Source organism: Pseudonaja textilis, chromosome 2 (genome assembly GCF_049901715.1).
Source record: "Pseudonaja textilis isolate UNSWEBS1 chromosome 2, rPseTex1.2, whole genome shotgun sequence".
NCBI classification, from domain to species: domain Eukaryota; kingdom Metazoa; phylum Chordata; class Lepidosauria; order Squamata; family Elapidae; genus Pseudonaja; species Pseudonaja textilis.
The window spans coordinates 196,885,653-196,913,436 of NC_141991.1; the positions used below are offsets into that span (position 1 = coordinate 196,885,653).

At 35.6% G+C, this 27,784-nt stretch overlaps 2 protein-coding genes across 4 annotated transcripts in view; both read right to left on the minus strand.

The window, feature by feature from the left end:
* Positions 1-15,261, minus strand: part of LOC113438383 (uncharacterized) — a 40,030-nt gene extending 24,769 nt beyond the window's left edge. The window contains exons 1-5 of the mRNA XM_026703713.2: positions 13,366-15,261; positions 10,108-10,222; positions 8,750-8,832; positions 4,778-4,836; positions 1,495-1,639 (exon numbers count right to left, since the gene is read on the minus strand). Coding sequence (XP_026559498.2) covers positions 1,495-1,639; positions 4,778-4,836; positions 8,750-8,832; positions 10,108-10,222; positions 13,366-15,199 — 2,236 coding nt within the window. The 5' untranslated portion in view covers positions 15,200-15,261. The remainder of the gene's footprint in view (positions 1-1,494; positions 1,640-4,777; positions 4,837-8,749; positions 8,833-10,107; positions 10,223-13,365) is intronic.
* Positions 15,262-22,378: 7,117 nt separating this feature from the next.
* FRMD3 (FERM domain containing 3) overlaps positions 22,379-27,784 on the minus strand; it is a 75,063-nt gene continuing 69,657 nt past the window's right edge. For all 3 annotated transcript variants that reach the window (XM_026703846.2, XM_087926762.1, XM_087926763.1), the window contains one exon: positions 22,379-24,713. In XM_026703846.2, the coding sequence (XP_026559631.2) occupies positions 24,115-24,713 (599 nt within the window). In that variant the 3' untranslated portion in view covers positions 22,379-24,114. The remainder of the gene's footprint in view (positions 24,714-27,784) is intronic.

Consider the following 27,784-nt stretch of genomic DNA (forward strand, 5'->3'; position numbering starts at 1 on the left):
CCGTAAGTGATCAGAAATCTCTTCTATGGTTACCTGTGAGTAATGTATCAGTATGTCTATCTGTATAAGATTCATCTGCCAAACATTTAGGAAAAAGAAAGAAGGCATTGTCAGCTGTTCGTCCAAGGTTGAGCGAGTGAACAATAAGATATCAACTCACTCGTGTAGCTTCAGTGAAGTTTTTTATTCGTCTCCCACACCACAACAACAGGTAACAGCGATCAAATTATGTTTAAAGTCAGCTCTGGGTTTCGTTGCAACCCAGAACTGTATTTATACATGTTATACTTTGGATAACAACATAATTACTATAACCACCTTCCAGCCGCCTTTGCTGCCTAACATCCAGCATCCTTAAATTAAAGAAACATGGTAACTGCACCTTTCCCCTGCTCAATGAGTCCATGTACCCCTATTTGTCTCGTATCATTATTACAACAGCACCCCCTTGACATCCAGCCATGAATCATTATTATTGCACCACTCCTTGTCAGGAAGCCGATGTCAGTTATTTGAAGAATATTCATCATAACGTCCATGTGGTAACACAAGGCAAGTAAAAGACTATGGTCGTATCATATCCTGGCTGTCTCGACTCCAGTCTGTTCTTTATTGGAGTCGTGACAGGCATTTCATTCTTTACCTTAGGCAGCAAAATGTCATAAGACAGCACAAAAGAAGTTAAGTCCTTGCTCCTGCAGTAACTTTCATCAAATGTTTCCTGAGTATGTTTCCATATGCATGCAGTTCTGCCATTAGAATTAATACTTAAAGTGTGTTTACCATGGCATAGAGGAATAATGTACAACTTACTATGAACCTTCCAGCTACTATCAGTCTCATAGTGTTTAAACAGGATTTTTTTAGCGACATAGATGTGCAACACAGGAAAAGTAAAATTATGTTCTGTTGGTGCATTCTGAAGATAACGTTCAAGTCAACTTCAAACTCTGATGATTACATTTGTGATATTAAATATCCATGACTCATCCCAGTTACACATCTGTACGTGGCCCAGAGGAGTGAACCACACAACTTTATACGCAGCTCAGGATTAATCCTAAGTGAGCATTGCCTTGAAATTCACTATTTTGCACTTAGGAAGAACATTCTGCCATTAAAAATATACAAAAACCTTTTGGTGTAATTCAGTACTGCACTCTTTAAAAATTACAAAAATGTTTCTACTAGATAATAACCTGACAAAAGTGAAGCAAAAAATGTTTACAGCATACACAAGTACTGTAAACAAGAAATACAAAAACAGAACTAAAATACAAAAGATTTCCAATGACTGCAAAAATGTGCAAACAAACATATATGTAAGTTATTTTAATTTAATGTCAGGGCATGACAACTTCGCTCCAGTTGTCTCAGCTAGATATAAATGTTCATACCTGTATATGTGTTTAAACTTATGAGATTTTAAAATAACAATACAGGACTTTTATATTACTCCAACCTCTTAATGTTTATTCATTTTAATGTACTTACAAAGGAATTTATCTCCAGCTAGTTGATAAAAGTGACGACAGACCTGGGAAATCTGGGAAATATCTTTATGAGTCAGCAGGGAAAAGATACAAAGCCACAATTCATCAGGAAGCAGCAGCCATGGTGTGAGAATGCAGTCACTTTTCTAAAGCAAAACAAAACAAGAAAGCAATTGAATCCCAAAACAACAACAGTAACAAGCATGCAAGTCAGCCCAATACTGAAATAAATGAGACACATGTGAGCAAGGTAGTAGCAGATCAAGTTTATGATTTAATTTAAAATTGTTATTTTTGTATTTTGTTCTCATCTGAAAGATACCTGTAACTTTTTTTTCTTTTTAACAGACTGGATGCTTTAAAAATGTTGAATGCTTAAACTAAATTATCACTGCATTTTTAATAAAACGATTTCAAACAAAGAATTGGAAGAATATGGAACATAATTCCCATATATACACATGTAAGGTTCCGTGCCTGCTCATGACACTGATAGTCAACCACTACATGATTCATTTAACACAAAAGGTTAATTTTGTTTGCAATTTTAATTGGTAAAATCAAGCACGCTATCAGAAGTTAGAAAAATGTGTATAATCAAAGGCAATATAACCATTTCTTGTAAGTACCAGACCAAATTGTGACTGAGTAGTCCATGATTGATTGTGTTGTACAACTGCGAATAATCAAGTTAATTTAGTAAACTAAGACTTGGTTAAACATAGATTAGCATATTGTAGAAAGAGTCATAGTCATGACCTCCATTTTTTTCTATACTGTATTTTCATAAAATAGTTATAGAACACAAAACCATACAATAGAGAGCAATCATCATGAGAATGGCTACTTTTAAAAGATTATTTTAATTAAAAGATTTGAAGAGAAGAGGTCCAGCCTCAAGATGCACTGTATTTCCAACCATGCCACACTGGCATTCTTAGAAAATGAACTTGTGGCTGCAACCCATGGCTATTAGGAAGTGAATGTATATAGATAGTCCTCGATCTACAACTATAATGAAGCCTGCCTATGATGATGGCAAGTCACGACAGTCATAAAGGAGATCCCCATGTAACCAGACATGTTTTTGCTACCTTTTTTGTGGGGGGCATTAAACACATGCCATAGTCATAAAGTGAATGTTTTTTTTATGGGATGTTTTTTCTGAAAACCAGAAGTAAATGCTGATTTTCAGTAAAAATGTTATAAAACACATTTGATGGGATGCTGCAAACAGCCATAAATACAGGTCAGCTGCTTAGTGTCCAACATGCCATCATATAATTGTGGGGACAGAACCGTCAGAACTTCAAAACCATTGTTTGCACAACAATGGAAAAAAGAGATTCCTACAGATGAAAGTGCTATAAAAAAAATACTAGAACGTGCTGACACTTAAAAGAAAAAGAAGAAACAGAATGCTTTTTAACATGGGACTTATTTTACTAATGGTTAACTAATGGAACAGAGGTTAGAACCTAAAAAGACCAAAAAGATAAGATTTTTTTTAAAAAAAAAATTTATAGGATGGACAAACTAATTGTATTACTATTTTGTGATTAATACTGATATGTCTATTATGATTACTATTATGATTAATATATCTCTACTTAAAACTGACTGTGCCCAGACAACATGCTGTTCAGACAGATATGGAATTTTTTATTTGTATTTTTAAAAATGTGTCATGTGTTTGTGTATATGTATATATATATATTCGTTTGTTTTCTTAATATATTTGTTTTCATAGATTTTCACAGGTACAGGTATGCAGGTCTTGGCGTGTTCGGGTCTTTTCCCGTGTAAGATTGAGAGCATCTTGGCAACGTTTCGATAAGGTCCCACTTGCCATCTTCAGACTGGTGCTTTCGGCTTCGTGCTTGTACGAGCAAAGCGTGATCGGAGCTGCCATCTCCCTATATATACTGGTGGGGAGGTTGGCTGTGTTGTCATTTCTTGATTAGTTGATGGAGTTGATGTTTGTAGATTGGCTGGCTTTTTCATAAGAACATGTGTGGCTGAGGTATTGACTGTGTGACTATCAGCCTCCTGTGTTGTAATGACCTGGGTAATAGAATTCAGAAGGTCATCACACAGCCCATTACCCAGGTTGTTACAACACAGGAGGCTGATAGACACACAGCCAATACCTCAGCCACACATGTTCTTATGAAAAAGCCAGCCAATCTGCAAACATCAACTCTCATAACCATCATCGACTGTATCCCATACACCCAGAAAACTATTTTAAAATCAGCCAATTTCAAAAGTCCCTCTGGTGAAGGGAAAACACCAGTGTCCTTATGAACAAACCACAACTCCTGACTAACGGCCTGCAAGCTGGCTAAGTTTAAAGACTGCTTTGCAAAAAGGACAGGTGTGGGGCAGGTGTGTGTATGAGGAAATTGGGAAAAAAGTGGAAGAAATCAGCAGATACCAGAACACCACAACAAAGAAAAGCCAGCAGAAAGTGCTGGAAATTCCCTTATCATGGCCTATATAAGCATACTCTCCCACCTGTCTATGCTGCCTGATTTGGACCCAAATCATTTGTCAGGCACTAAATAGATCTGATTCCTCTATTGGAATTCTTCATGTAAAGAAAGTTAAGGGCCAGATCATCACAAGAAGTCACTGTCTGTTCGTGTGGCTGGGGCACCCTCCATGTCTGCTGATGTGAAGAATATTAATTCTCAAATTATTGCTGCCAATCCCATTCAATGTGTCCCTTGATTTCTATATTTTATGTTTGAGAAATTTTCTTTTGCATACTTGATTTGGACTGCTGACACTGTTTCATTTTCAATTCCTGACCTTGAATGCTTAAAGGGATGGGAAGAATAAACCGCAGCAGGTTTCCTACATTTTTGGGGTCCAATGTTTGCTGCTATTCATGAATCAGCTCTGTAACTACAAGGAACTTTGCCACAGTCCTTTTAAAAAATGCTTTTTGTATTGTGTCCAATTAGGGTTGTGCAGTTTCAAAAATAATTCTACAGTATTTCATACTTCTCATGAGCACAAAATTCTATTAAAACAGTCCATCTCTTTCACACTTCTGCACAAGTCTGAAAAAAAATATGGTGGCTTTAAAGAATTATATTAACTACAATAAGTGAGTTCCTTAAAATAACTTCTCACCCAGAAGGTTGGAAAAGATTTGATTTATAACCTTATCAAAGTTCTACTTCTAAACCTTAATTACATAAGGGTACACATACATTCTACAAATGCTTCTGGTGCTACTGTTGCAATATATAACTTAGAAGACAACATATGCTTACCATGTTTAATTTGTTATAACCCTGAGAAGCGTTTTCATACTGCAGCCTACATTGTGTCCCTAGAAAAGAAATATGAACTTTGAGTTTCCCAAATATGCAGTATTTGCCTCATTTTACCTTTCACGAGGAAGGAAGCTTTCCTACACATCCACATGTGCAGAATGCTCTACACTACTATGTGATTCCAGCTGCTGGAAGAAGTCCCTGGCTACAAACCTATGACATCATGCATTTTTACAGATTTCTGTGAGAATTTATACACAGAAAGAATATTTTGTTGCCCAGAAAATTTTCTCCAGAATAAACAATTTTAGAAAAATCGCATTTTTTAGAAAATTACAACCAAAGTCACATGGCTTATTCTAAAAGATGGGGACAGTAGCAAATTATTCTTCCATTTCTATGTAGAGGGGTGGCAAGCAGAATTTAGTTACTGTGAGAAAATGCTGTAATTCAGAAACCAAGGCACCAACTAAATGTTAAATTCTGCATGCTGTTGGTTAATGAAAAGAAGCACTGACTGGTTATACTGGGATACTCTGCCACAGGTCAACAGAAGCGAGTGTGAACACCTGGTTGACTGCCAACACTTTGCAAGAATGAAACATTGTCAAACAGAAAAGCTAGCAGCAAATGATGGTTTCAAACTGTGCTTTATTTTTCTCTAAAACAAATAGTTGATTCCCTCACTCTTTTAGCAAATGATGTTAATTAAAATGTTGATGAGCCATTGGGTCGAGTCCACCATAGTTTTAAGCAGATCCTCTGGGTATAGTTCCAATTTCAGAAACCAATTTTGTTATGAATAAATCAAGAACCAGTCTCTGATTACTAGGCTAGATGGATGGATAAATAATTTGTTTGCTTCTTTGTTTTTTAGAATACTTATATGACCATCCTACTCCAGTAACATGACAGCATACAAAATCACTATACAAAATACAAAAGGAGAACAGCCACTAAGTGGTACTAAAACAAAACAAAGCACTTAAATGGCAGAAACTAACATTTGTTGTATCCCATCAAATAGGAATTTTGATCGTCCTGACCTAAGCATCCACAGAAAAATCTAATTTGAATCATGAAGAAGCAATGATGTGCTATCTGTCATAGCAATATTTAATTCAAGCATCGGAATGAACTTTAGAAATGTCCTAGGGGTCACTGAAGGTGTAATACAAAGTTTTCTGTTTCAGTGAAGGTATATGAAAATTTCTCAGAGGAAAAAAAGGGTTAGTTTGCACACAAAGAGAGAGCTCAAGAATTGTCAAAGTCACGGACTTCCGGTTTGGGCTTCTTCGGTGACAGATCGAATCGTGATTGTCCACGGTTTTGATCCGTGCTCGCCACTGGAGCGCCCCGAGCCGCCCGGATTCGGGACTGAATCCACCCTGTAAAGGTGGTGAAGAAGGGGGAGCTGTCAGCGGGGTTGAGGAGAGCCGCATCTCTTCTCCTCGGCTGGCCATTACTCCCTTTCTCAAAGGCAGTTGCAGCGGTGGTCAGAAATGGCCACCTCAAAGAAGAACCCAACCGGACAAGATTGTGCAGGAGGACGTTTAAAGGAGAAAGTTTGACTGACCGGTTTGAATGGAGAACATCTATTTAAGATACCTGGAACCTGAATTTTAAAGACTAATACTATTTCTAAAAAAGATTTTAAGCTGCGAAAGAGAAAGGGAAAGGAAATGAAATTGACTTCTTTTCCTATAACATCAACAGTTTTAACTGACTTGAAACATTAAGAAGAAGAGATTCGAATAAGAAATTGATACTAATCCACTTTGACATTAATAGGCTATTTCTAGCTGAAATAAAGTGTCAAAGGGATAAAGATTCTTCGATAATTTAAAAACTTTCTTTAAAAAAAGAAAGCAGTGGAGGGAAAAAGGAAAAAAGAGGGTGGAATCTGGAAAATGGAGGAGACCACCTGGAACTTAAAAAAAAATTGCTAGTGGAATTTTAACAAGGTTGCAAAAGATACATTGTAGCTGAAACCTTGTTATAAGATAACAAAATCCCTGGAAAGAGAAAGTAAGAAAAGAAGCAAGAAACAGTTTTGGATTATTGGATGATTCCTGGAATTTTGGATGGAGGATCCTAATGAAATAAAACAAAATCAATTGGGGGTTGTTTAAAAAATTTTAAAATGGCATCACTCCTTGAAGAGTTAAAAATGAGACTTAAAGAACAAAAAGAAGAAGCACAAGATGGAAGAGGATCTTTTGGCTTCGTATTTCAATTTTTAGAAATGGAGATCTTGAACTATGAAAAACAATAAGAAACACTGGCAAAACAAGAAAGGCGGGACAATGAAGAAGCCATCTTTAATGACCAAGCAATTTTAAGCGGGGTAAAAAAGGGAAAGCAATGAAGCAACAACCAAAAAAAAAGAGTAATTTGAAAAGAAATCATAATATCAGGAAGAAGCAGAAGGGAGGACACAGAAGGGAGAATCAGATAGAAAAGGGAATAAAAAGGGGAGGGAGAAGAAGAGAGGGAAGGAAAAGAAGCTACAAAGGACAGAAACAAGTTATAAAGGTACAGGAAAAGTGTACAAGAATTAAAGGTATAAACCTATTTAAAAGACACAGAGACAATGGTTAAAATTTAACTTAAGGAGAGGATTCTGCAAGGGTGCATGGGATAGCATTGTTATATTAGAAATAGAAAAGGTTTGGAAAATATGTTAGATAATTAAAGTGATAGAAAAAAATTATATTGATGTGTAGTGGAATATTTGTTTGTAAAGAGAATAAGGCTCTCAATGATTTAAAAAGAACATTTAAAAAAAACTGAAAAGAAACATGGAAAAAATTTATCAGTTGACAAGATGAACTTGAATAAGAATAATAACTTTATTGACTGCTGTTAATAACCATTGTTTGGTTTTTTATTTAAAGACAGTAATAAGTAAAATATGAAATATAGATGATTAATGTGAAAAACAACTGATATTACTAGGTAATGTTTGCTAAAAGAAATAGAAATGTAAAAGATTATTATTAATATTAATGGCAGAGCTGTACTTGAATAGAATAATTATTTCATTTACTATTATTATACATATATACACAGATATATATACATTTATACTTTTTTCTTTTAAGAATTTAGTGTGTATTTTAAGGGAATGTACCAAGCAGAATTCAATTGAAAATAGGTACGTGTTATAAAATAGAGGTTAGAAAATGAATGTTATAACTGTAAAGATGTAACTTAAATTTTTAAATAAGACTTGAAAAAAGATACAAAGATGTTACACTCCAGTCTAGTAATTACAGGGGAAAATTTGAAAAGATAATATGAAATTGTAAACAGGACAGACAAAAGTATAAAAACATTGATTAGAAAGATTTTAAAAATTAGAAAAAGATATGTAATTGAATTAAGAAAGGAATGAGATAATTTAAAATAAGGCTATAGGAAGTAAAGAAAGGGAAAAGCTATTGAAAAAAATAGTTATAAGATATGGATTAGAATGTATAAAATAAATATGTATTGAATTTATGTCTGTATGGAGAAGTGATAACCCAGGGCCACGCTGTTCTCAAAAAAAGATATTTTATTTGTATTTATGTGTTTTGTGAAAACTTAAATAAAACTTTTATTAATAAAAAAAAGAATCATCAAAGTCATGAATGCACTGGTCTCTGGGCTGGTATTGGATAAAATACAAAAAGATCTGGAGATTTTCAAAAGATTCCAAAAAGGATGATATATACCTCTCACATTTCAAAATGGAGATTCATTTTATTCAACTGGTTCCCAGAGAGGTCGATTCTTGTTTTAATTAAAACAATCTGCACTGATCTATTCAACACAGATCACCCCATGACTGATAATTTTAGGGTCAATGGGTTCTTGCCACTCTCCTGAAGCAATGGGTTGGGAACAGAATATCCTGATCAAGGAATAGAAGGAAAAGTGAACAGAGTTTTTGACAACAAGGATGTCACCTCAAATTCTACAAACCTGAAGACGTTTGGTTCTGAGAGTTATAATTGTTCTTCCTCATTAACTTCTTGCCTGTTGCAGGTCTTCGGACACATCGTGATCTGCAGAGAAAAATAGTGCAACATTAATAAAAACAAGATGTTTTCAAGATATACAAGATGTTCTGCGGACCAATATTTAGAAACCATCCCCTTTCCTTCATGATTTGAACAAGGAAAAATATGCAGGTAGCACAGGCTAATGATTGGTACTGGACTACAGCACTCAAATTTCTTCTGCTTATGTAGCTTACTTTAGCTTGTGTTGTTTTGCCATTTTGAAGGGGAATAACCCAGCAGAGCTAATCCTCCTCCATATCTGAGCTGTTGTGATAAGTAAACAGATTGTTAGATTTGCTGAAGAATCCAACATAGGGCTAACCTGCGCATAAATAAAACAGATTACAATTTTCCCCAAATAATCAAAAGATGAAGAAATTTAAAAATCAGAATAAGCAATTAACTTTGTTTTGCTTTTGTGCCTTTGAGTCAATTTTAACTTCTGGTGACTGCCTGGACTAATTCCTGAAGTTTTCTTGGCAAGGTTTTTGCAAGTGGTTTGCCATTTCCTTCTTCCTAGGGCAGAATGTGACCAGACTTAGGTGACCCAGCTGGTTTGGGGCCTCAGGTGACTCCGGGTTTCTAGCCTAACATTTAGCCACTACACCAAACAGGTTAATTTTAGCCTTAGAAAATGCAAAGTTCACCATTCTCATGAAATTCATGCATTTTGGTGATACGCAGCCTATGCCAAGACCTATTGTTTTTATTTAGGTTATTATACTCAAGCATGCGTTTCAATGTTATTCCCTTTATGGTAAGCAAAACTGTGCAAACCACCGAAGAACGTAAAAAACACTGAGAAAAAGAAACTAGAGACAATAAAAAATAATCTAACTAAATCAACTTTATACTAATAAGATTTATCATACTTCTATGTACTTTCTACTCCTGCATCCTGTCATTGCTTTCATATATGAATACACTAAAGATATTACTAGAGAAATTTACACATGGGTGTAGAATATTACTTATACTAGACTCAATATAATCCATTTCAAATTAGTATTTCTTAATTAAATGGAAATAGTTGTGCAGGAAAAACATTAACAGAGGAAGCCCATATTCGCTTTAAAATAGTAGGACTGGAATATACTGGTATGATTGTAAAAGAACAGTCTTGATATCATGAGATATTTATAAAGTATAAAGCAATCTGCAGGGAACCATTATAAATTCTGGATTAAAAAAATGGAAAACCAGAGCACAGATGAGATATGCCTTTTGTAAATGCACTGCTTTGTTCACATCAATGTATTAAATATTAAATAAGCAAACCTTGGCTTCAGTTCTCTCTGTGTGTAAGATGAGCATAAAATGTTGGCTCTTTCCCAATGTTTCTTAGGATTAGCCTGTTTTGGGCTTGATTTCCTGCTTTCAAAAACTTCCTGGTCTATAAAAAAATGATCCACATAATATATTAGTTGCAGGCATAGTTAATTTCAACAAGCAGTTAAAGGAGCTCCAGGGAATGACATAAACATCTAAAACACATCCTTGGCATTCATAAGGCATATGATGCGTTCAAAATATAATGAGTCCAAAATCAGAAACAACAAATGGAATCTCATTGGATTTCCCAATTTAATTACACTTGGATATAAAGGGGAACTCTGAATATCAGCTGTAGAAATGTTGGTTTCAGTGGCCACAGAGGTGCTAGACCAAATTACAACTTCTCTGCACCTGCTTTCAGCTGAAGAGGAAGGAAGTTGCCAGCAATTAACAGAATATATGTATAAGAGAAGAATAAGCCTATTCCCAGAGGAATCACTGGAACTAATGTTTTTGTTAAAATGATGGTAGTGAAGTTGCATCATTGTGCTGAAAACATTGCCCTTAACTTATATGTATCTGACATCACACACAGCTACCTCCAGGAGTTTGCCCTGCTTCAGTAGTGCTTGCACTATTACAGCAGTCCAGGGGTGGGGTTCAAATGTCTTAAAATGCCTTCTGTGGGTGTGGCCTAATTTGTGGGTGTGGCTTGGTGGTCATGTGTCTGGATGGGTGTGGCTTGCTGCCTGGCATGGCTTGGTGGTCATGTGACTGGGTGGGCATGGCTTGTATGTAAATATTACAAATATTGATGTAAATATTGATTTTTTTATTAAAAAAGAGCAACTTTTACCTAAAAGCAGGCAAAGCAGGCAGGCAGATTGAGTTGCTCACAGAATTACAGATTCACTTAGAGATCTATTTACCTGCAATCGACTACTTGAGTCTGTCACATAAAATTTGCTTGCAAGCAAACTCAAAAAATTTGCTTGCAAGCAAACTCATAAAATTAACTCACAACACACCATGTATGTAAATATTGATTTTTTTAATTAAAAAGCAACTTTTACCCAAAAGCAGCCAAAGCAGGCAGGCAGATTGAGTTGCTCACAGAATAACAAATTCACTTAGAGATCTATCTATCTGCAATCAGCTACCTGAGTCTGCACTGAAAAGTAGAAGCTTCAGTTCTAAGGAAGGTTCAGCTCTGCTTTTAGATTAGCTAAAAAGCAAGAAAACCAAGGATTAGCTGCTTCCTAGCTAATCTAAATCTCCCAGCAGAGCAAAACAGCTGATGGTTGGGGGGGGGGAGGAAAAATAGCAACTTACCAAACCAGGCAAATTGGATGGCTCACATGCCAGGTAAGGAGTGAGTGGGCGGGGAGGGGAGGGGCCAGCCAGTGAAGTGATTTTCCAGTTCTCCGAACTGCGGACAATCATAAAATGCGTGTGTGCTGTGTTTGCAAGAAATCACCAGCTCTGCCGCCTGAACAGTTGACAAGCGCTTCACAGGGGTACACAGCAGTTGAAAATCCTCATTTCCTGCTTTTTCAACCTCAGCTGTGCTGCGCAAAGCAGCTGAGGAGAGGAAAGCAGGGAATAAAGGACAGCCTAGAGTCCAGGCAGGCAGGTGGGACAAACACGGAACTGGTTCAGTGTCAGCTGCTCTTCGCAGCTATCAATTCTATAGAACTGGGCCAAACCGGTTGCATCCCACCTCTGCCAATAGTCAGTGCCAATAACATCACTTCACCTTTGATTTACTAAAATACTATCAAGTGGATTATCCTTGTTGCTAGAACTAAACAATCCTACTTTATTTGGGAGCAATCTCTTTATGATTTATGTAAAATGTACTTTGGAAGTTTATCTAATTTGTTTGGAGCAATAAAACCAAGAGCATACATACCAGCTTCTTCCCAGCCTTAAATATATCAGTGCTCTACCAAGGACTGAACATATTGTGAGATCAGAACACAGAAAATACTTTGGATATATGAAAAGTCTCAAATGGAAAGTATGTTTATTTATAATTTCATGTATTTCTACGTCCATTCTGAAAAATACCAACAATTATTGGTAAATAATGAAAATGAATATAAAAATTAAGCTGGCTTTGGAGAAGGAAGTTACGAAGCAGTAACAAATGCATGGACAAGTTTTTAAACTGAGTAGCACCTTAACACTTCCTTTCTCTTCCAGAACTACATATTTTCAATATGAAAGAACCACTGCTATCACATACAATGATTGCTGGAGAAAGGATTTCTTTTTTATCACTCTCTCACCATAGCACATATTAGTTCAAAACTCTTATACCTTTGTAATGGCTAGCTCTCTTTCATTAGGGTGGTGGATAGGACATGAGGGAATCTAAAAGTTCCCAGCATCATTATTGCATCACACAGCACTCCGAAGGATATGTATAACCTGCAAGTTATTTTCCCCTCTCCTTAATACATGGAAGATAAATTTAAATTCTCCCTGAGTGCCTGACATAAACCCTACAATTAAGGTATTAAATATAAAATCCTATAAATCCTGTTGTTTTCAAAGGAATTTATGGCTGATACCCTTCCTGGATTATGTCATTTAACCTGAGCCACTGCCATACCATGGAGTCATAATTTTAAATTATCAATAAAGTAGGGTAAGAATAAAAGAACCTTTCTATTAAATATAGAAGCTTTCACTTATATGTTTGGGACAAAGTAACATGGGACAGCAACTAGATGTCCTCCAAACAGTTTTGATTTCACCTGCTAAGAAGCACAACCAGAATGGCTAATATAAGACATTCTGATGGTCTAAAACAAGTGTCAGTCAAACTCAAGGATGCGAGCCGGATCTGGGTGCTTAGATCTGGCCTGCAGGGCCACCCTGGAAACAGCAAAGGATCAGCCCACAATGCCTCTGCAGCAAAAACGGACCATGGTGGGGTGGGGTCTCTTGTGGCCTTCCCAAACTCCATTTTTGCTGGTAGAGAGTTGCAGGAGGCTGTTGCAGCTGAAAACAGAACTCAGAAACCTGTTTTCTCTAGCAGGGCACTAAGGTCACCACAGGCACCCCCAACACAAGTGATGTCAAGCTGGCCACACCTGGCCATGCCCTCCCCACCCGAGATAAAACACAACCCTGATGCGGCCCTCAGTGAAATTGAGTTTGACACTCCTGATCTAAAACATCAAATTTCCTACTCCTGCGTGATATTTAAAAATAGTTACACATCTCACTAACTAGAAAACAATCCAATTTTACCTTTAAAACTGCCTGTTCTCTCCATTTGTTTGGGGCTGCCATTTGCAAACTGAGGCTTCAACATCTGATCTTTGAAATGATTTTGCTGTTTGATGATCTCAGTCCTTTCCTTGCCTTCAGAAGTTCCCAGATCATGGTTCATATTTTCATCTGTCTGTTCCTCATACATGCTACCATTCTTACAGTAGCAGGGTCCAGTATCATAATAGGCTTCTTTGAAAAAACCATGTTCTTGACAAAAAAAGAACTGATGGGCATTTTCACAGCGAAATCTTTTGGACTCATTGAGATAGCTCAAATAAAAATAATATTTAGCCAAAACGCCATCACTATGGCTGAAATCTAATGGGATTGTATTGCTGCAAAATTTCTCATGACCATCCCACTTAATAGTTGCAGTGGGGAACTCTTTAGCACCATCTGCTGGTTGGAGACCAGTTGCAGAAATATTATCATTTATAGCACCTTGCTCATTTTTGGAGATGATACAAGGCTTATGTATTACCTGATCATCACTGATCTGGGATGGCCCAACTAGCAAAACACAGTCACTATTACTTTTATTCATGCCTTTAGGACTGGGATTCAAAGAGTCCGAGCCCTCTTTGTAAGTATTATTTTCTGAAGGCTTCAGTAATGAACTCACGGAACTGCTCTTAATTTCCAATGGATAGTCCAACGGAGATGTTAATTCTGTATCTTTTGGATATGTAGCTTTCTTAAAATTGAAATCCTGTTCTCCGATATATTTCCTCCCTTTAAAAATCTTGTCCATTTCCAGCATTTGCTGTAATTTAGATTCATTTCTCTGGTCTGAGGCTCTCTCTAGTGGTTGAATATCTGACATCTGATCCCTCAACATATCTTCTTGTACTGTAAATTTAGAAAGAAAATTGATATTTCCCTTTTTAGACTCTTCATGGTTGCTTTTTATGGAATTTTGTGTTCCACTAAAATCTTCATATTTTGGGGTCTGTGTAAAATTCTTGCATTTATATTCTTGAATTTGCAAGGTTTCTATTCCTAGATTCCATTTTTCACAACTGTCAGGCATTATTTTGAAGACAAATTCCTCTTCCAGCATTGGCGAACTGAAATATTTCATAATGGTTGGATTGTCAAAGTTAGCACTATCACCAAGGTTTTTATAATTTTTGCTGTCCATACTTGGCCACTTTAAATTATTTTTTGTCCTATTTGTCCATTCTTCATCTGAACTGAGTGGAGCCCAAAAATAGTTTTCATTGTTATACTTGGTTGCCTGGATAGAATCTGAAATTATGTTTGCAGGACGTAATGTATTATTATTTACCAATGTCCCAGGAGTTTCTTGTTCAAAATTCTCTGAATTATTTACAAAGGCTACAGAACTGTTAAAAATATTTGCATGTAATAGCTTTGGATCAAAAGTGTCAGGCTTTTTATCTTTGCCCCTGTTATTTTGAACCATCTTTTTAAATATGCAGTGATCTAAGACAGATTGATGACTATCCCCAATGGAAGACTGATCAAGAAACAATTCTGTCCAATTTACATCTTTGAGTTTTTGAATCTCGGGGATGCTACGTTCCCTATGTAGTTCATTATCTAATTTTGAAATACATTTATTCCTTAAGCATTTTCTTTCTGCAAGTCCAGCTGTAGCTCTTGCTATTTCTTCATTTCTTAGAGAGGTCACTTCAGAGAGCTTCCAAATGGTTGAATGCTTGTTTCCATTTACTGTTTTGCTAGGTTCGTCAAAGCCCATCTTACTAGTAGTTGTAAAATTTAGCGAACAACTTCTAGACTGTATGGAATTGTTATTATCTGCCGAATAAGGCATTTTTTTCTCCATAGCAAGTTATAGGAGTAAATGGTACAGAGATTTCATGAACAGTATCAGCAACAGATAGGTGTAGTACTTTCTGAGATAGATATTCCATCTGTAAAAATAAAAAGTGCATATGAAAGTTGTTTTATCTGAAAATGAAAACTACTCTGAGCCTAAAGAGCTAAACATTGGAGGTCTCAAATCTTGTCTCCCATAAATCCTTTCAATTTACATATCCTGGCCTAACTTATTTAACTTAATTTAACTTAATTTATTATTTTAGGTAGTCATATGTACAACATTTCAGAAACAAAAAAAAATAGTGCTGCTAAATCCACAAATAGTACTTAAAGGAATCTGCTATAAAAAAAACTTCAAAGGAGAAGATAATCTTGTGATATATCACAAGTTGAACTGCTGGTTGGAGATCGCAAGAGGAATCAAATATACAACAGCTGAGCTTGCATAGTTCCTTTTCAATTCAGCTTTTACTTGGACTTACTTTTTGGCTTTCTGGAAATTCCAAGCTAAATTCAGTAGCTTAAGAAAAATTTCAACTTTCTGCTTCCCTTCATTCACAAAATAGCATACGTGTTCTTCTCCCGTAGAAATATTTCCTGCCATCTCATGCAAAGATAAGCAATTCGTTTCCCCAGGAGTGAAGAAGTTGAGGATTTCACTTAGTGCTGTACATGACAAACTACAAGTCACCTCAATGTTGGCAGAAACTGACAGAATGCCTGCCATTTGCATCACTCAGAATCCAAGCGGGAGATAAATGACAAAACATGTCACACTGTGATGTAAACTTCACTGATTTTATACTTATGTTGTGACATTGCACACAAATACCTAAGGGTCACCGTTTGTGTTGTAATGTCAGGATACACATTTTGTTTGTTGAAGAAACCTCCAGATGCTGCAGACTCCTATGGCTGAGAAGTCCATTAATATGAGACTGAGGTTTTACTTGCACATTCACAGCAGGTACTGATACTGATATTTCACACAATTATATTCAGTTCAAACTAATAAGGCTGTACCTCTCAGAAGTTAAAATAGCAGAATTATAATCTCTGCAAAATACTATAAATCTTCATGTTGTTTACATAAAACAATGAACTTCATCTTCCTGAACCAATGGACACATATGGAATAAATATTTTCAAAGCTCTTACAAAATAATGCAAACAGATGTGGCCAGTTATGCATTTTGAAAAAATGGGATGGAGCAACTTAGCAGCAAACTGTAGTAAAGTCTTCAAAAATCATTCAAAATAATTTAGCCAACAAGTGCAGGACACAGATTTCCAGTCACACAAAGTTGCTGAAACAAAGCACAACAAAATATAAAATTTTAAATTGTTCAGTTTTTTAGAGAAGCAGGAGTAATAAATGAGTAAGCAATAGCCAAGCTGATTAAGGATTAAAAGAGCAAAATTCTAGCTAGAAGCATCTATAAGAGAACAAATAAAATAAAGACGGCAGTCACACCTGTGTGATTAAAACTTCAAGATTTTGTGTGTGTGACGCATCTGACTGAATCAACAGAACACCCTGTTGTCACACATGAAATCAATTTGTCATCATTTAACAAGACAGAACCAGTGGTATCTGAACAAGACCTGATAACACAAAAATGACAAGCATATGGCGATATCATGATGCAAATAATGAACTTCTATACATGTACCCTTGTCTTCCTTTCTGCTTTTCCACAGCAGCTGTAGAAGCAGAATAGGGATAAGCAGCAAAAAAGGCACACTTTCTGCCCTGTTCTCTTGTCAGCTCCCATATGGAATGATAGTTTTGGAGGTTGAAGAATTCAGGATGCAAATATGAATATTCCTGAGACCAGGATCCTGACTTGAGAAATAAGTAGATTTTAAAACTATTGATTCGGGACAGAACATAAAACATACTAACTCTAACTTTGCCAATTTTAAGTCTCCATTTTACATCAGGGAGAAAACATCTTACGAAGCACCCAAATCTTATTTCTCAGAATCACAGAGTGTGATAACACAGTATTCTTATGCCATGCCAGCTCCTTCTAATTTACCAGAAAAAGGGCCAAGACTTGAGGTATCAGTTTGATATAGAGCCAGTCAAGTGGTTAAAATACCTAGCTAGAAAGCAGGAGACCATGAGTTCAAGTCTTGCCTTAGCCAGTTTGGGTGGTTTGGGGCCAGTCTCTCCCTCTCAGCCTAACCCACCAGACAGGGTTGTTGTTGTGAGGAAAATAGGATTAGGTGTTGGATGTGAGTTTTTTTTGAAGGGTATACATAAAATAAATGTCTCTCTAGAATTCTTTATGCAGGACTTGGGAAGGGGAAAGAATTTCATTCATTCGGAATAACAAGATGGAAGGGATCTTACAGGTCATCTAGTCTAACCCCCGCCCATACCATTTCTGACAGATAACATTTGGCAGCCTAGTTCGGATTTCGGACCGACAACCTCTACAAACCTCTCTCTCCAACCACGAGCCTGGACTACGGGTAGTAAAACCCACCTCCTCCATTGCTACGTAGCATCCTCCTAACCCAGTTCCGAAAGGAAGGAAACTGCGAGCCTCCCTTGCGCGGCAGCGGGCAAAGTTTTGCTTGCGCGGCTGGATTGCAGTTTTCGCTGGGCCCTCAAGAAAATTATAGATTTGGCCGACCTCTCTCTCTCTCTCTCCCCCTTTGGAAGAAAGGAGTAAAGAAGAGGCGCCAAAGATGAAGGCGCCGCTGGGAAGTTCTCCTTTAACACCAGCGGTGGGAAATGTGTACTCCGGCCATCCCCGTGGCAACCGAGGGTGGAGCCAGCTGCTGAGGGAAAAGGGTGGAGATGCCGGCTCCGTTCTCCGCTGCTGAGAGTGTCTGAACCGGGTCTCCTTCGCGTATATTTTCACGTTTTTCCTCGTCCTCTTTCTCCTCCGAACCCGGGCCCTGGAAATCCAATCCCTGAGCCCGCCAAATGACCCAGATTGGTGGTTGTAATTCAACACCACATTAACCAGTCCCGATATATCTGACTTTATCCTAAGGACAACGATAAACGTATCAGATGATTTTGTGAGCGTGCGTTTCAATGGGCTTTCCACCGTCCTGCGTTATCTCCTTATCCTACTCCAAGGTTAACTTCAGACCAACAATCAAGTAAGCAATACCCCAGTCAAGAAACTGCCAAGGAGCCATCAATAATTAGCCCAACCGAAGAATCTCTAAGACCGCCCTTACCCATACAGGAAAGACACCAGAATATAAACTGACAGCAAAAGCTCATTCCTTAACAGCACAGATGATGTTACCTAATTAGGGTAATGAAACGTTTGCAAGAAAAAAAGCAGAGAGGACCAAGGACACCTCTTCCCCGCTTATCCTTTTTCAACTCCTAGAAACTTTCTTCAAAATAAATGGGCTCTGGGAACAAACAAACCTTTCTTTCCGTGAGCACACAGTTGCACTAGGGGGCGCTGTCGGATTCAGAGAGCGAGTGGTGGGGACAACGACCTTTTTCTGACCGCGGGAAAGTTCAGAAGGAATTGCGCTGCGTTCTCCCTCGTCGCGCCTCCTGCGCAAGCTTGGCTCCGAATGGCGGAACGCACGCAATTTGCGCAGAGAAGCTTCCCTGCACCTGCAGCTTTAGAGTTGGAAACCCAAGAAGGAGCACGATCCCATGCAAGATTGGGATTTGATTCCCGTTTCCCTCCGTTGACTCGTTGCTGCCTTAGAATGATAATGACATAAATGCCATTTGGAGATGTGGGGGGTGTGAATGATTGGACTTTTATTGATTAAAAGTAGGTTGTATCAACTGTCATCAGATAAATTTAGTGCCAGGTGCCAAGCTATATAAAAGTGTGGGGATGTGGCCTCCTGGCTATGAAGAAAAGATCAGCAAAGCGGACATTCTAGGTTTCTGTTATGTCTTTGGGACTGGTTGGAGTCCCCAACCAGGTCCGCTGTTTGAGCGGGAGCACCAGCCGCTCCCATTGGCTGACACCGTTTGACAGCCGGCTATAAAAGGGGGCTGTCGAGCAGTGTCAGCCTCGTTGCCGCCAGCTAACCTGCCAAGTTAGAAGGCGGACGCGGCAACCCTTTATTCTTGGAATAAAGCCTTTAACGTTCACTCTGGCTCAGCCTCGTTCCTCCGCCGCTCTACAACAGTTTCCTTTATTATTTACTAAAATTAAGCCAAAATGAGGAAGGGAAGTTGAGGTGTGGAAACCTTGAACAGTTGTTTAATTAGCTCATCCTAAAGGCACTACTGTTTCCTGTCCTCTCCAAACAAAAGAATCTTGCAAGTAAAACAAACACTTCATTCTCCTGTCCTCTTAATGGAAGCAAAAATATTTCTGCCATAATGTGGCTTTGCCTTTATTTCCAATTAAAATTCCCTTCTGTTGTCCTGCTTACTCTGAAACTGCCTCTTTACAACGTTTATCAAGTTTCTTTTTATACTTCAGTGTTGTCAACTATTTAAAAAACCTCTTTAACAGACCTTTGATTTCTTCAGTAAGCTTGCTTTTGACTTCTACAAAAGTTTAAATACTGTTTTAATGTCCCACTAGTGTTTATTATAAACTGCTTAATGTTTGTTAGATTCATAATATAGAAATATTCTTAAACAGAGCTAGTCCTTCCTTTTGCTTTCCAAATAAATTGCATTACCAATCAGTTGGCTAGGAATACTTACATTGTTGTCCTGGAAAATACTAGGCTGCAGAAAAGTGACATCCTTTGAACAAGATGCTTTTTACATTCATAAGTGTCCAGTATGTCACATTTGTCATGATGCCATCACATAAATTGCACATTATGTGTACAGGTAGTCCAGAACTGACAACCACAACTGAGTTTTAAAATTTCTGTTGTTAAGTGAGGCATTTGTTAAGTGAGTTTTGCCCCATTTTATGACCTTTCTTGCCAAAGTTATTAAGTGAATCACTGCAGTTGATAAGTTAGTAACCTGGTTGTTAAGTGAATCTGGCTTCCCCATTAACTTTGCTTATCAAAAGGTGATCACATGATCTTGGACACAGCAAGTCATACATATGAACCAGTTGCCAAGCAACTGAATTTTGACCATATGATCATGAGGATGCTGCAAAGTCATAACTGTGAAAAATGGTTGTAAGTCACATTTTTCAGTGCCATAGCAACTGAACAGTCACTAAATGAACTGGTGTAAGTCGAGGACTATATATGTAAACCATAAAACCATTATAATACAAGTTATATCACTTACTACCTTTTCACTCTCATAAGTACATCGGATATAAAGATTATGTCACTGATTTGTACCGGTATTTCCCAACTAGATAAGAATTCCAATGTGATATGTTTAAAGTGTTGAACAAGGCTGGAGTGACCCAAGTTCAAATCTTACCTAGTTCTGGTAGATTCCAGCATTGGAACTTCACTGGATTATCTAAGACTACTCAGTATATCTCAGTCCACACTTCATCACAGGCTCATTGTTGTGGACAAAAGTGTCATACATGTAACACTTATCAACCCCAATTGTGAATATCAACTCTGTTGCTACATGATTCAGTCATAATGGGAAACATGAAGGGGCCATGCCTGACTTATAACATCTGTTCATCAGTTCTAGCCATGGTTGTTAAATCAGTCTATGTGGGTCATTAAGTGTGATATCATGTGACTGTGGGATACTGATTGTTGTAAATACATCCCAAACTGTGATCATGAGATGCTAGAAATTGGGCTGCATTGACCAGAACTCTGAGGACCAATTATAAGTCTTCTTTTTCAGCAATATCATATTTAACTATATTTAAGCAGGAGACTATCAGGCCATGGAGGCTTTTTTCAATATATTTTTATTAGGGAGTCTTATCATTACATTAACATATAAAACAATCAGGATGTGGACATAGAAATGTTAAATTCACTTTACAAAGATAAGGCTCAAGTTTACAGGTACATTTCCCACCCTACCCATGCCAGGAATTCTTGCCCATTTGCATTTCAGAGAAATAATCCCTATTTAATTCTTCCCAGAGTTTGTTTATAAATATTAAACAAATCACAAAATATATGTCAAGTACAGTTCTACAATATAGTCTAAGCACAAACAGAAATACACAATACTGCACCTACGAACTCTTCATATGCCATCTCTGTCACTTCCAGTTCTGCAGACAAGACTCTTCTGGTTTATGTACATATTCTTCAGTCTTTTCTCATTTCTCTGTCTAGAATCTAGAAAAAAGCCCTCACAATTTGATTGATATATCTCTATCCCTTCATGTACATGCACGTGCCATTCACTGTATACATATCCTTATTGCACAGTTTATTCTCTGAGGTAATTAGTTCCTCAAACAATTCAACCTTTCCCAGATCAAATGAACTAGTACTAATAAAGGTGTTTAATGATTTTGGAGCAATAGTACATGGACAAGACTACATTTTAGAATCCAGAATCTATCATTAAAGAGCTTGGTATTTTATAAATACCCAGCAGACCAAGACAAGGGTTTGGATTTATTGCTATTATAATATTTGCAATATCTATATAGTCTACTTTTATAACTATGTATCTCTAAGATTACTGTCATTTTGGTTTTGGAAAACAACAATAGATGCTTCCTGACTGGGTTCTTGATTCAGCACAAAGTTGCAAAAAGGATTAAATATGCACCAAATAATATTTTTTGCAATGGAGTAATTAAGGAAAGGAAGAGCTCAAAAACAGATTAAAGATAAAATGGTTTCAGTCACAAAACATTTCATATATTTACTTATAATTGAAAAGATTGCCCTAAAAAACCTTTTAAATTTATTTTTTAGATGATGTAATACATGCAAGGGAAATTACCCAAGCTTTTCAACTAGTCAATTATATATATATAAAAAAAAGAAATCTAGTTTAAAACTTGTGCACTTAGCAATTGTGAGAACTCCAGAATATAAACTTTTTAAAATCAGCAGCTCATAATTTCTTCTACAATGCATACTTCTTTTTAATACAAATTACAAACACAATCTGATTTTTAATTAAGCACATGGGAATTACATGGGAATTAGTTAGAAAGGTTTATATATTAGAAGGTAGATGAAATATGGATTAGGTTTGTTGCACTATTTTTAATAGGAAATGTAAATAAAAAAATATTTTAAAAGTTTTAAACTGAGTTTAAAATGTACTTTAAGTACTCCATACATTTACTTGATTATTTAAAAAAAATTATTAATTTGTAGTAATAGATAGCAATTCTAAAACTTTAATAGAACAAGAAACAAAAGGCTGTAATCTTATTCTCATTAATCTAGAACTAGGATCTAAACATATTTCAAAGGAAACAAGTATAGGACTCAGGGTAAACATCCTATTACTGGTGTAGTTAGGAAAGGGAAACAGTGAATTTTGTTTTATGAAATCCAGATTGGCTATTCGGTTTAGTTCTTCTGCTTCTACTTCCTTACATTTGAAAATTGGGCATGTGGAAATGTTGGTCTTCTCTAAATACACAAGATTTTAGTCACATCCTCTAAAAAGAGTTTGGAGTTACACAGGCACAAAATCTCCATCAAGACAACAAAGATAACAACACACCACTGTCAAAAGAACACTTTTTATAAATAAATCATGTGCATCCATTGTTTACATCTGGTAAGAAAGCATGCTTAAAAATAATGCATGGAATTGAAACTCCGAGATTTATATAATGAAAAATAATGAATATAATCAGAAACTAACTTTTTTCAGGTGTCTGAAATTCACAGAAGTTTTTCACAGAAACTTCCTCTATCTTTGGAAACAGGTTAATTTTTTAAATTGTTATGTATTTTAGTAAGCTTAGCTTTATCTTTTTTTAAAAAAAATTACCATTTCTCTGTAACTTACAATCATGTACATGAAAACAAAATCTCTAAATCTCCTGCAAAACTACACTTCCACTACTTTTCAAAGAACTTTCATGAGTGTATCAAAGTAAAATCCAAATTGCCATCTTGAGAAAATTATATCCCACTCTTTAGTTTCAGAACAACTTCTGTAATGTGATACTATACATTATACTGATCATGTATCTGCTTCTTAATATTAACAGGGATATGAAGAATATGCAGGACAGGTTCAACAGATAGGAAATAATTCATAATCATTTCTGCATCCACTGATTCTTTTCTGCAAATACCCTTCCAACTATCCTATTCTGATTGTGCATACAGAAAAAAAGCAATGTACAAAGAAAGGAGTAAGTATCTTCTCCTCTCATGGAAGTAACTCTCATGGTTAACCTGATTTGTCCTAATGTGTAGTTCCTCTTAAACTTGTTAATTGAAAAATTAGTCTTTCACTGCCATATATCAGACATATTTATCTTGCATTCCAATTATTCATCTTGTGCATATCTTGAAGAATATTAGTGTTTTTTTAAAAAAATGCTAAAATGTTTTAAAAATTCATGATATGTCCTTGTGCATTTATTCATCTGTACATTTAAATATTTTCAGAAATTGCATTTGCTAAAAATTTACCAAAATTTGTAAAGACATAAAAATATTTTTAAATGAAAAAATCAAACAAACAAAATTATAATAAAACCCGAGCAATATAGGCATTGGTTAGTAGATATTGTTTTACTAAGGAATATATTCAAACACATCCTCTTTTCTATTTGTAGTTAATGCTTAAAATTAGGACATCGTAGCTTGATATGATAGAAATGATAGTTTCTCTTCAGTAATTACTGATATAAACAGGAAAGAAAATAAAAAAGACTGCTTTTTGGTTACTTAAAGGCCACTACTACATCAATTATTCAATTATGAAAAGTAAATGTAAGAATTTTGAATTTATTGTCTATCAAAATAAAGAACCAATTGAAGATAACCTGCAGGATGTTTATGAGCACCTAAATACTGACTAAAATTCACTAGTTTTGAATATAGCCCTTAGTTTTGCACATTTTTTTATGTTTAAGAGCTGCCAAACAAATGGCTAATGAAGTCTACTTTGCAGGCTATCCACTGTCTGAGAGGACAGTAATATTCAATGTGAAACTGCTGAAATTCTGGTGTTTGGCGGATTTCATGGAGGAAGGAGATGTCAAGATCTGATTCCAAAAGGACAAGTAGTAGAGGGAAAACCACAAGCAACACCCCAAGCCCAACAAAAAGAAGTCTGGAAAAACTCTTCACAGCAGAGTTTATTTTCAAGTTACCCATCAAAAAGTCATAGCTCCACCGAAGTGCTTTTCGAGCTTCCTTCAACTCTTCCTCCTCTGCAACCAAAAATGCATTTTCATCCGCCTCCAGTTCCTCAAATGAATCTGTATCTTCTTTCCCATTTTCTACCCTTGGGGAAGTTTGAAAGAGAAGATCTATCTCCTCATCATTAACAGGAGTTGGGAGCAAGCTGGTACTTGGATTGTACATCAATTCTGAAATTGTTAAAGGCTCCTCTTTGATTTTCTCACCCTCCTCAACCGAAAGATCTGAACCATCATCTGTTTCTTTAGTAGGAGAGCTTGATATCACAGGGAGTGAAATATCATCTTCCTTTGGCAGCTGGATTCCTGTAAAATAACACTTTTAGATTCTCAAACTTACATTTCAAGGAGATAAAACTATAGACAAAACAACTGTTTGCAATTTAATCATTAACTGATTTATATTAAGTGAAGGGGAATTCTTCACAGTTCAGCAAGTTAAATATAACTTGATACTATTATTCATTTTACTAAAAAAAAATCCACGTTTTTTAAAAAATAAAAATCTGCATTTTGTGCACCTGAAATGAAAATCTTCAGTTATTTCATTCTCATCAGTTCATAGAACTATATTCCATGATTCTGAAACCATGATACTGTATTGCATTATCGGACACATGTATATGTTTGCAGAAGGATGCATCATAATCTATTATCTATTAATAGATTATCGATAGCAGTAAATGAGAAAATACAGCTTGATGAGAAATAGTGGTAATCATGTGATTCTATTTCTCAAGATACAATATTAATCAATATTAGAAGGATGTCATAAGTGGCAAAATGCATAATAGTATGTAAGACAGTTTGATTAAATGAACTAACTGTTGGAAAAGGTTATTCATTACTCCTAATATGATTAAATTACAAATTGCATCATTTGTATCATCTTTGTTTTATGCTGCTAATATATAAATCATGCAGATGATAGTATAATTTGAATCAATTTGTGTAAACAGCAGTGTGCAAATAGCATAAATCAGAGCAAATGAATACAAAGTGATTATTCATATACATTTGTATCTAATGATAATCTGTGAAATTGATGTTTTCCTGCCTTAATATTTATGCTTATGCCATTTAGCTTCAAAGTTAGCAGACTTTGAAAACTTTAAAGAGGTCTCTGAGTAAATGTGCAATAAAGACTATTTTTTTCTACAGTCTTCTAAAATTATACAACTCCATATAGAGTCCAGTTTTATTTAATTACTTTTTTATGTAGGCAAACTGAAATGAGGTTTATTTTTCAATGCAAAGAACAGATAGGAATGAATATAAGCCTAAACTTAGAATTTAAAGATACTGTGCACATGAAACTTTCCTAATTCTATCTCCATAGCAAAAATCTTTTAAAGTAATTTGGGCTAAGAAACAGCAACAGACTCAATGAGTTCAGTGATCAGATGTATTTATTTATTCAAGATATCAGCAATATCCACACATATGACAATCTGTTTTTAATTTAGTATTTATTTTCCCTTGAATATCAGTTGTAAGACTGTTCACCCTGGATTAGATTTAGCTTGATTTTTGTACATCTATTCAAAATAAACTAACACTGCATTTAATTCAACCAATTATGGCTTTAAAATCTGCTTTAATTGTTGTAACCCTAGATCATTCTGTTATCTTCCTCATTGATAGTATCAAGCTTCTAAAAGAAATGGTAGGATATTTACTTCAGGGCTGAAACAGGCAATAACCTCCTCTGACACTTGAATCATTAGCAGCACTGTTTGTGGATCCTGCCACATATAATATGACATTAATTCTCATTTCTTCATGTTAAGATTCATAACACAAAGTGTCACTGGAATTAAAGAGCTTGGAAGAGGGCTTAACACTATTTATTTACTTAGACCTTTTAATTATTTCAAATTTGATTTTTTTTTAAAATGTTATATGCTTTCAATGAATGTTAAGGTTTGTGTTAATTCTGTTTGTTACTTTAATTGCATTTTTCTAAGCCATTCTGGCTCATATAAAAAATACAATCAATCAAAGTCAAGACAAGAGAGAAAAACAACAGCCTGGGGAAAAATTGAAGCTTCATGTGAAAAGAGAACATTTTCACTATTTGAAAGTGATAGAAAATGATTCACAAAAATGTGTTTCATATAAAATAAAACAAGTGCTACAACAAACCATTTTGCAAATACAATTTACAACACAGGATGAGAAACTGTTAACAATCAAATAGAACAAATAGTAAAGCTGCAGACCTCATACACTTACACTTCCCGTTAAATATTTGCAAGCTCACACAGTATCTGATTTACTGTATGAAATAAATTAACTAGTTTTTACGTAGATTATTCTGATTTAAAGCAGTCAGTTATTTACTGAATCAATACTCCTGATATTGGGGGCATATCTGTCATGGACTATCAGGATAGGAAAATAATCAATACACATCTACCAGCTCTGCCTTGGAAAATGAAAATTTACTTCAAATACTCTCTTGATAACCTCAACTGAATCTGATCCTAACATATAGCAAGAAGAAATAGGAAAAGTTCCAGTTTTATAGTCAGTAGAATCTTTTAGAATAGGTTGTATAATTGTAGAATGAATGGAAACATTATATACTAATGGGGGGGAATCTAAAATTATTTTCAGTCACTGCATGTTACCTATATTAATTAAAAAATAAGAGACGGTATAATGTTGTTTCAATATCTTCAAAAAGTATCTTTTAATTTAATAAGAATGGAGAACTAATAGTTTTAAAATTTTAATCTCAAGTGATATAACCACACATTTTACTATCTATCCTAAATTCAGATTAAGTAATATTCCTACAGTTTTTAGTAGCTATTTCTAAACTGTTAACATTAATTAAGATTAGACATATGACCCTTATAAAAGCATGAATTATGATTGTGTCAGATCTAGTATTTAGTTTTCAGTTGATCAGTTTTATTCTTTATTACTTCATACTTGAAAACGTGTGTGAATATGTATTGCATAGAATTTGATAAAATAGAAAATTGGGCAGCTTATTGCCTACTGGAGAGAGCTACGTTTTAAAAGATTATATCAGAATGTTTTCTCATGTTACGTTCATTGCCACCATACAAAATTGACTTTTTCTTTTACTTTAGCTATGTCACCACAATAATGGTGATGGTGATGATGATGGTGGTGGTAATGATGATGATAAAGACAAAAGATTAAAAGTATAGTGCATACAGAGCACATTAATACAACATAGTACAAAATTAAAATGGAACAAGGCTGCTTTTTCAGTATGGACATGATTTTAAAACATAATGTAAATTCATTTAAATCGCATTTTCATCACATACAAATATGGAGGACAAAAGCTCAAAATGCTTTCAAAGGGCTCTTTAATAAAGTTTAGTAAAAATGGTCTC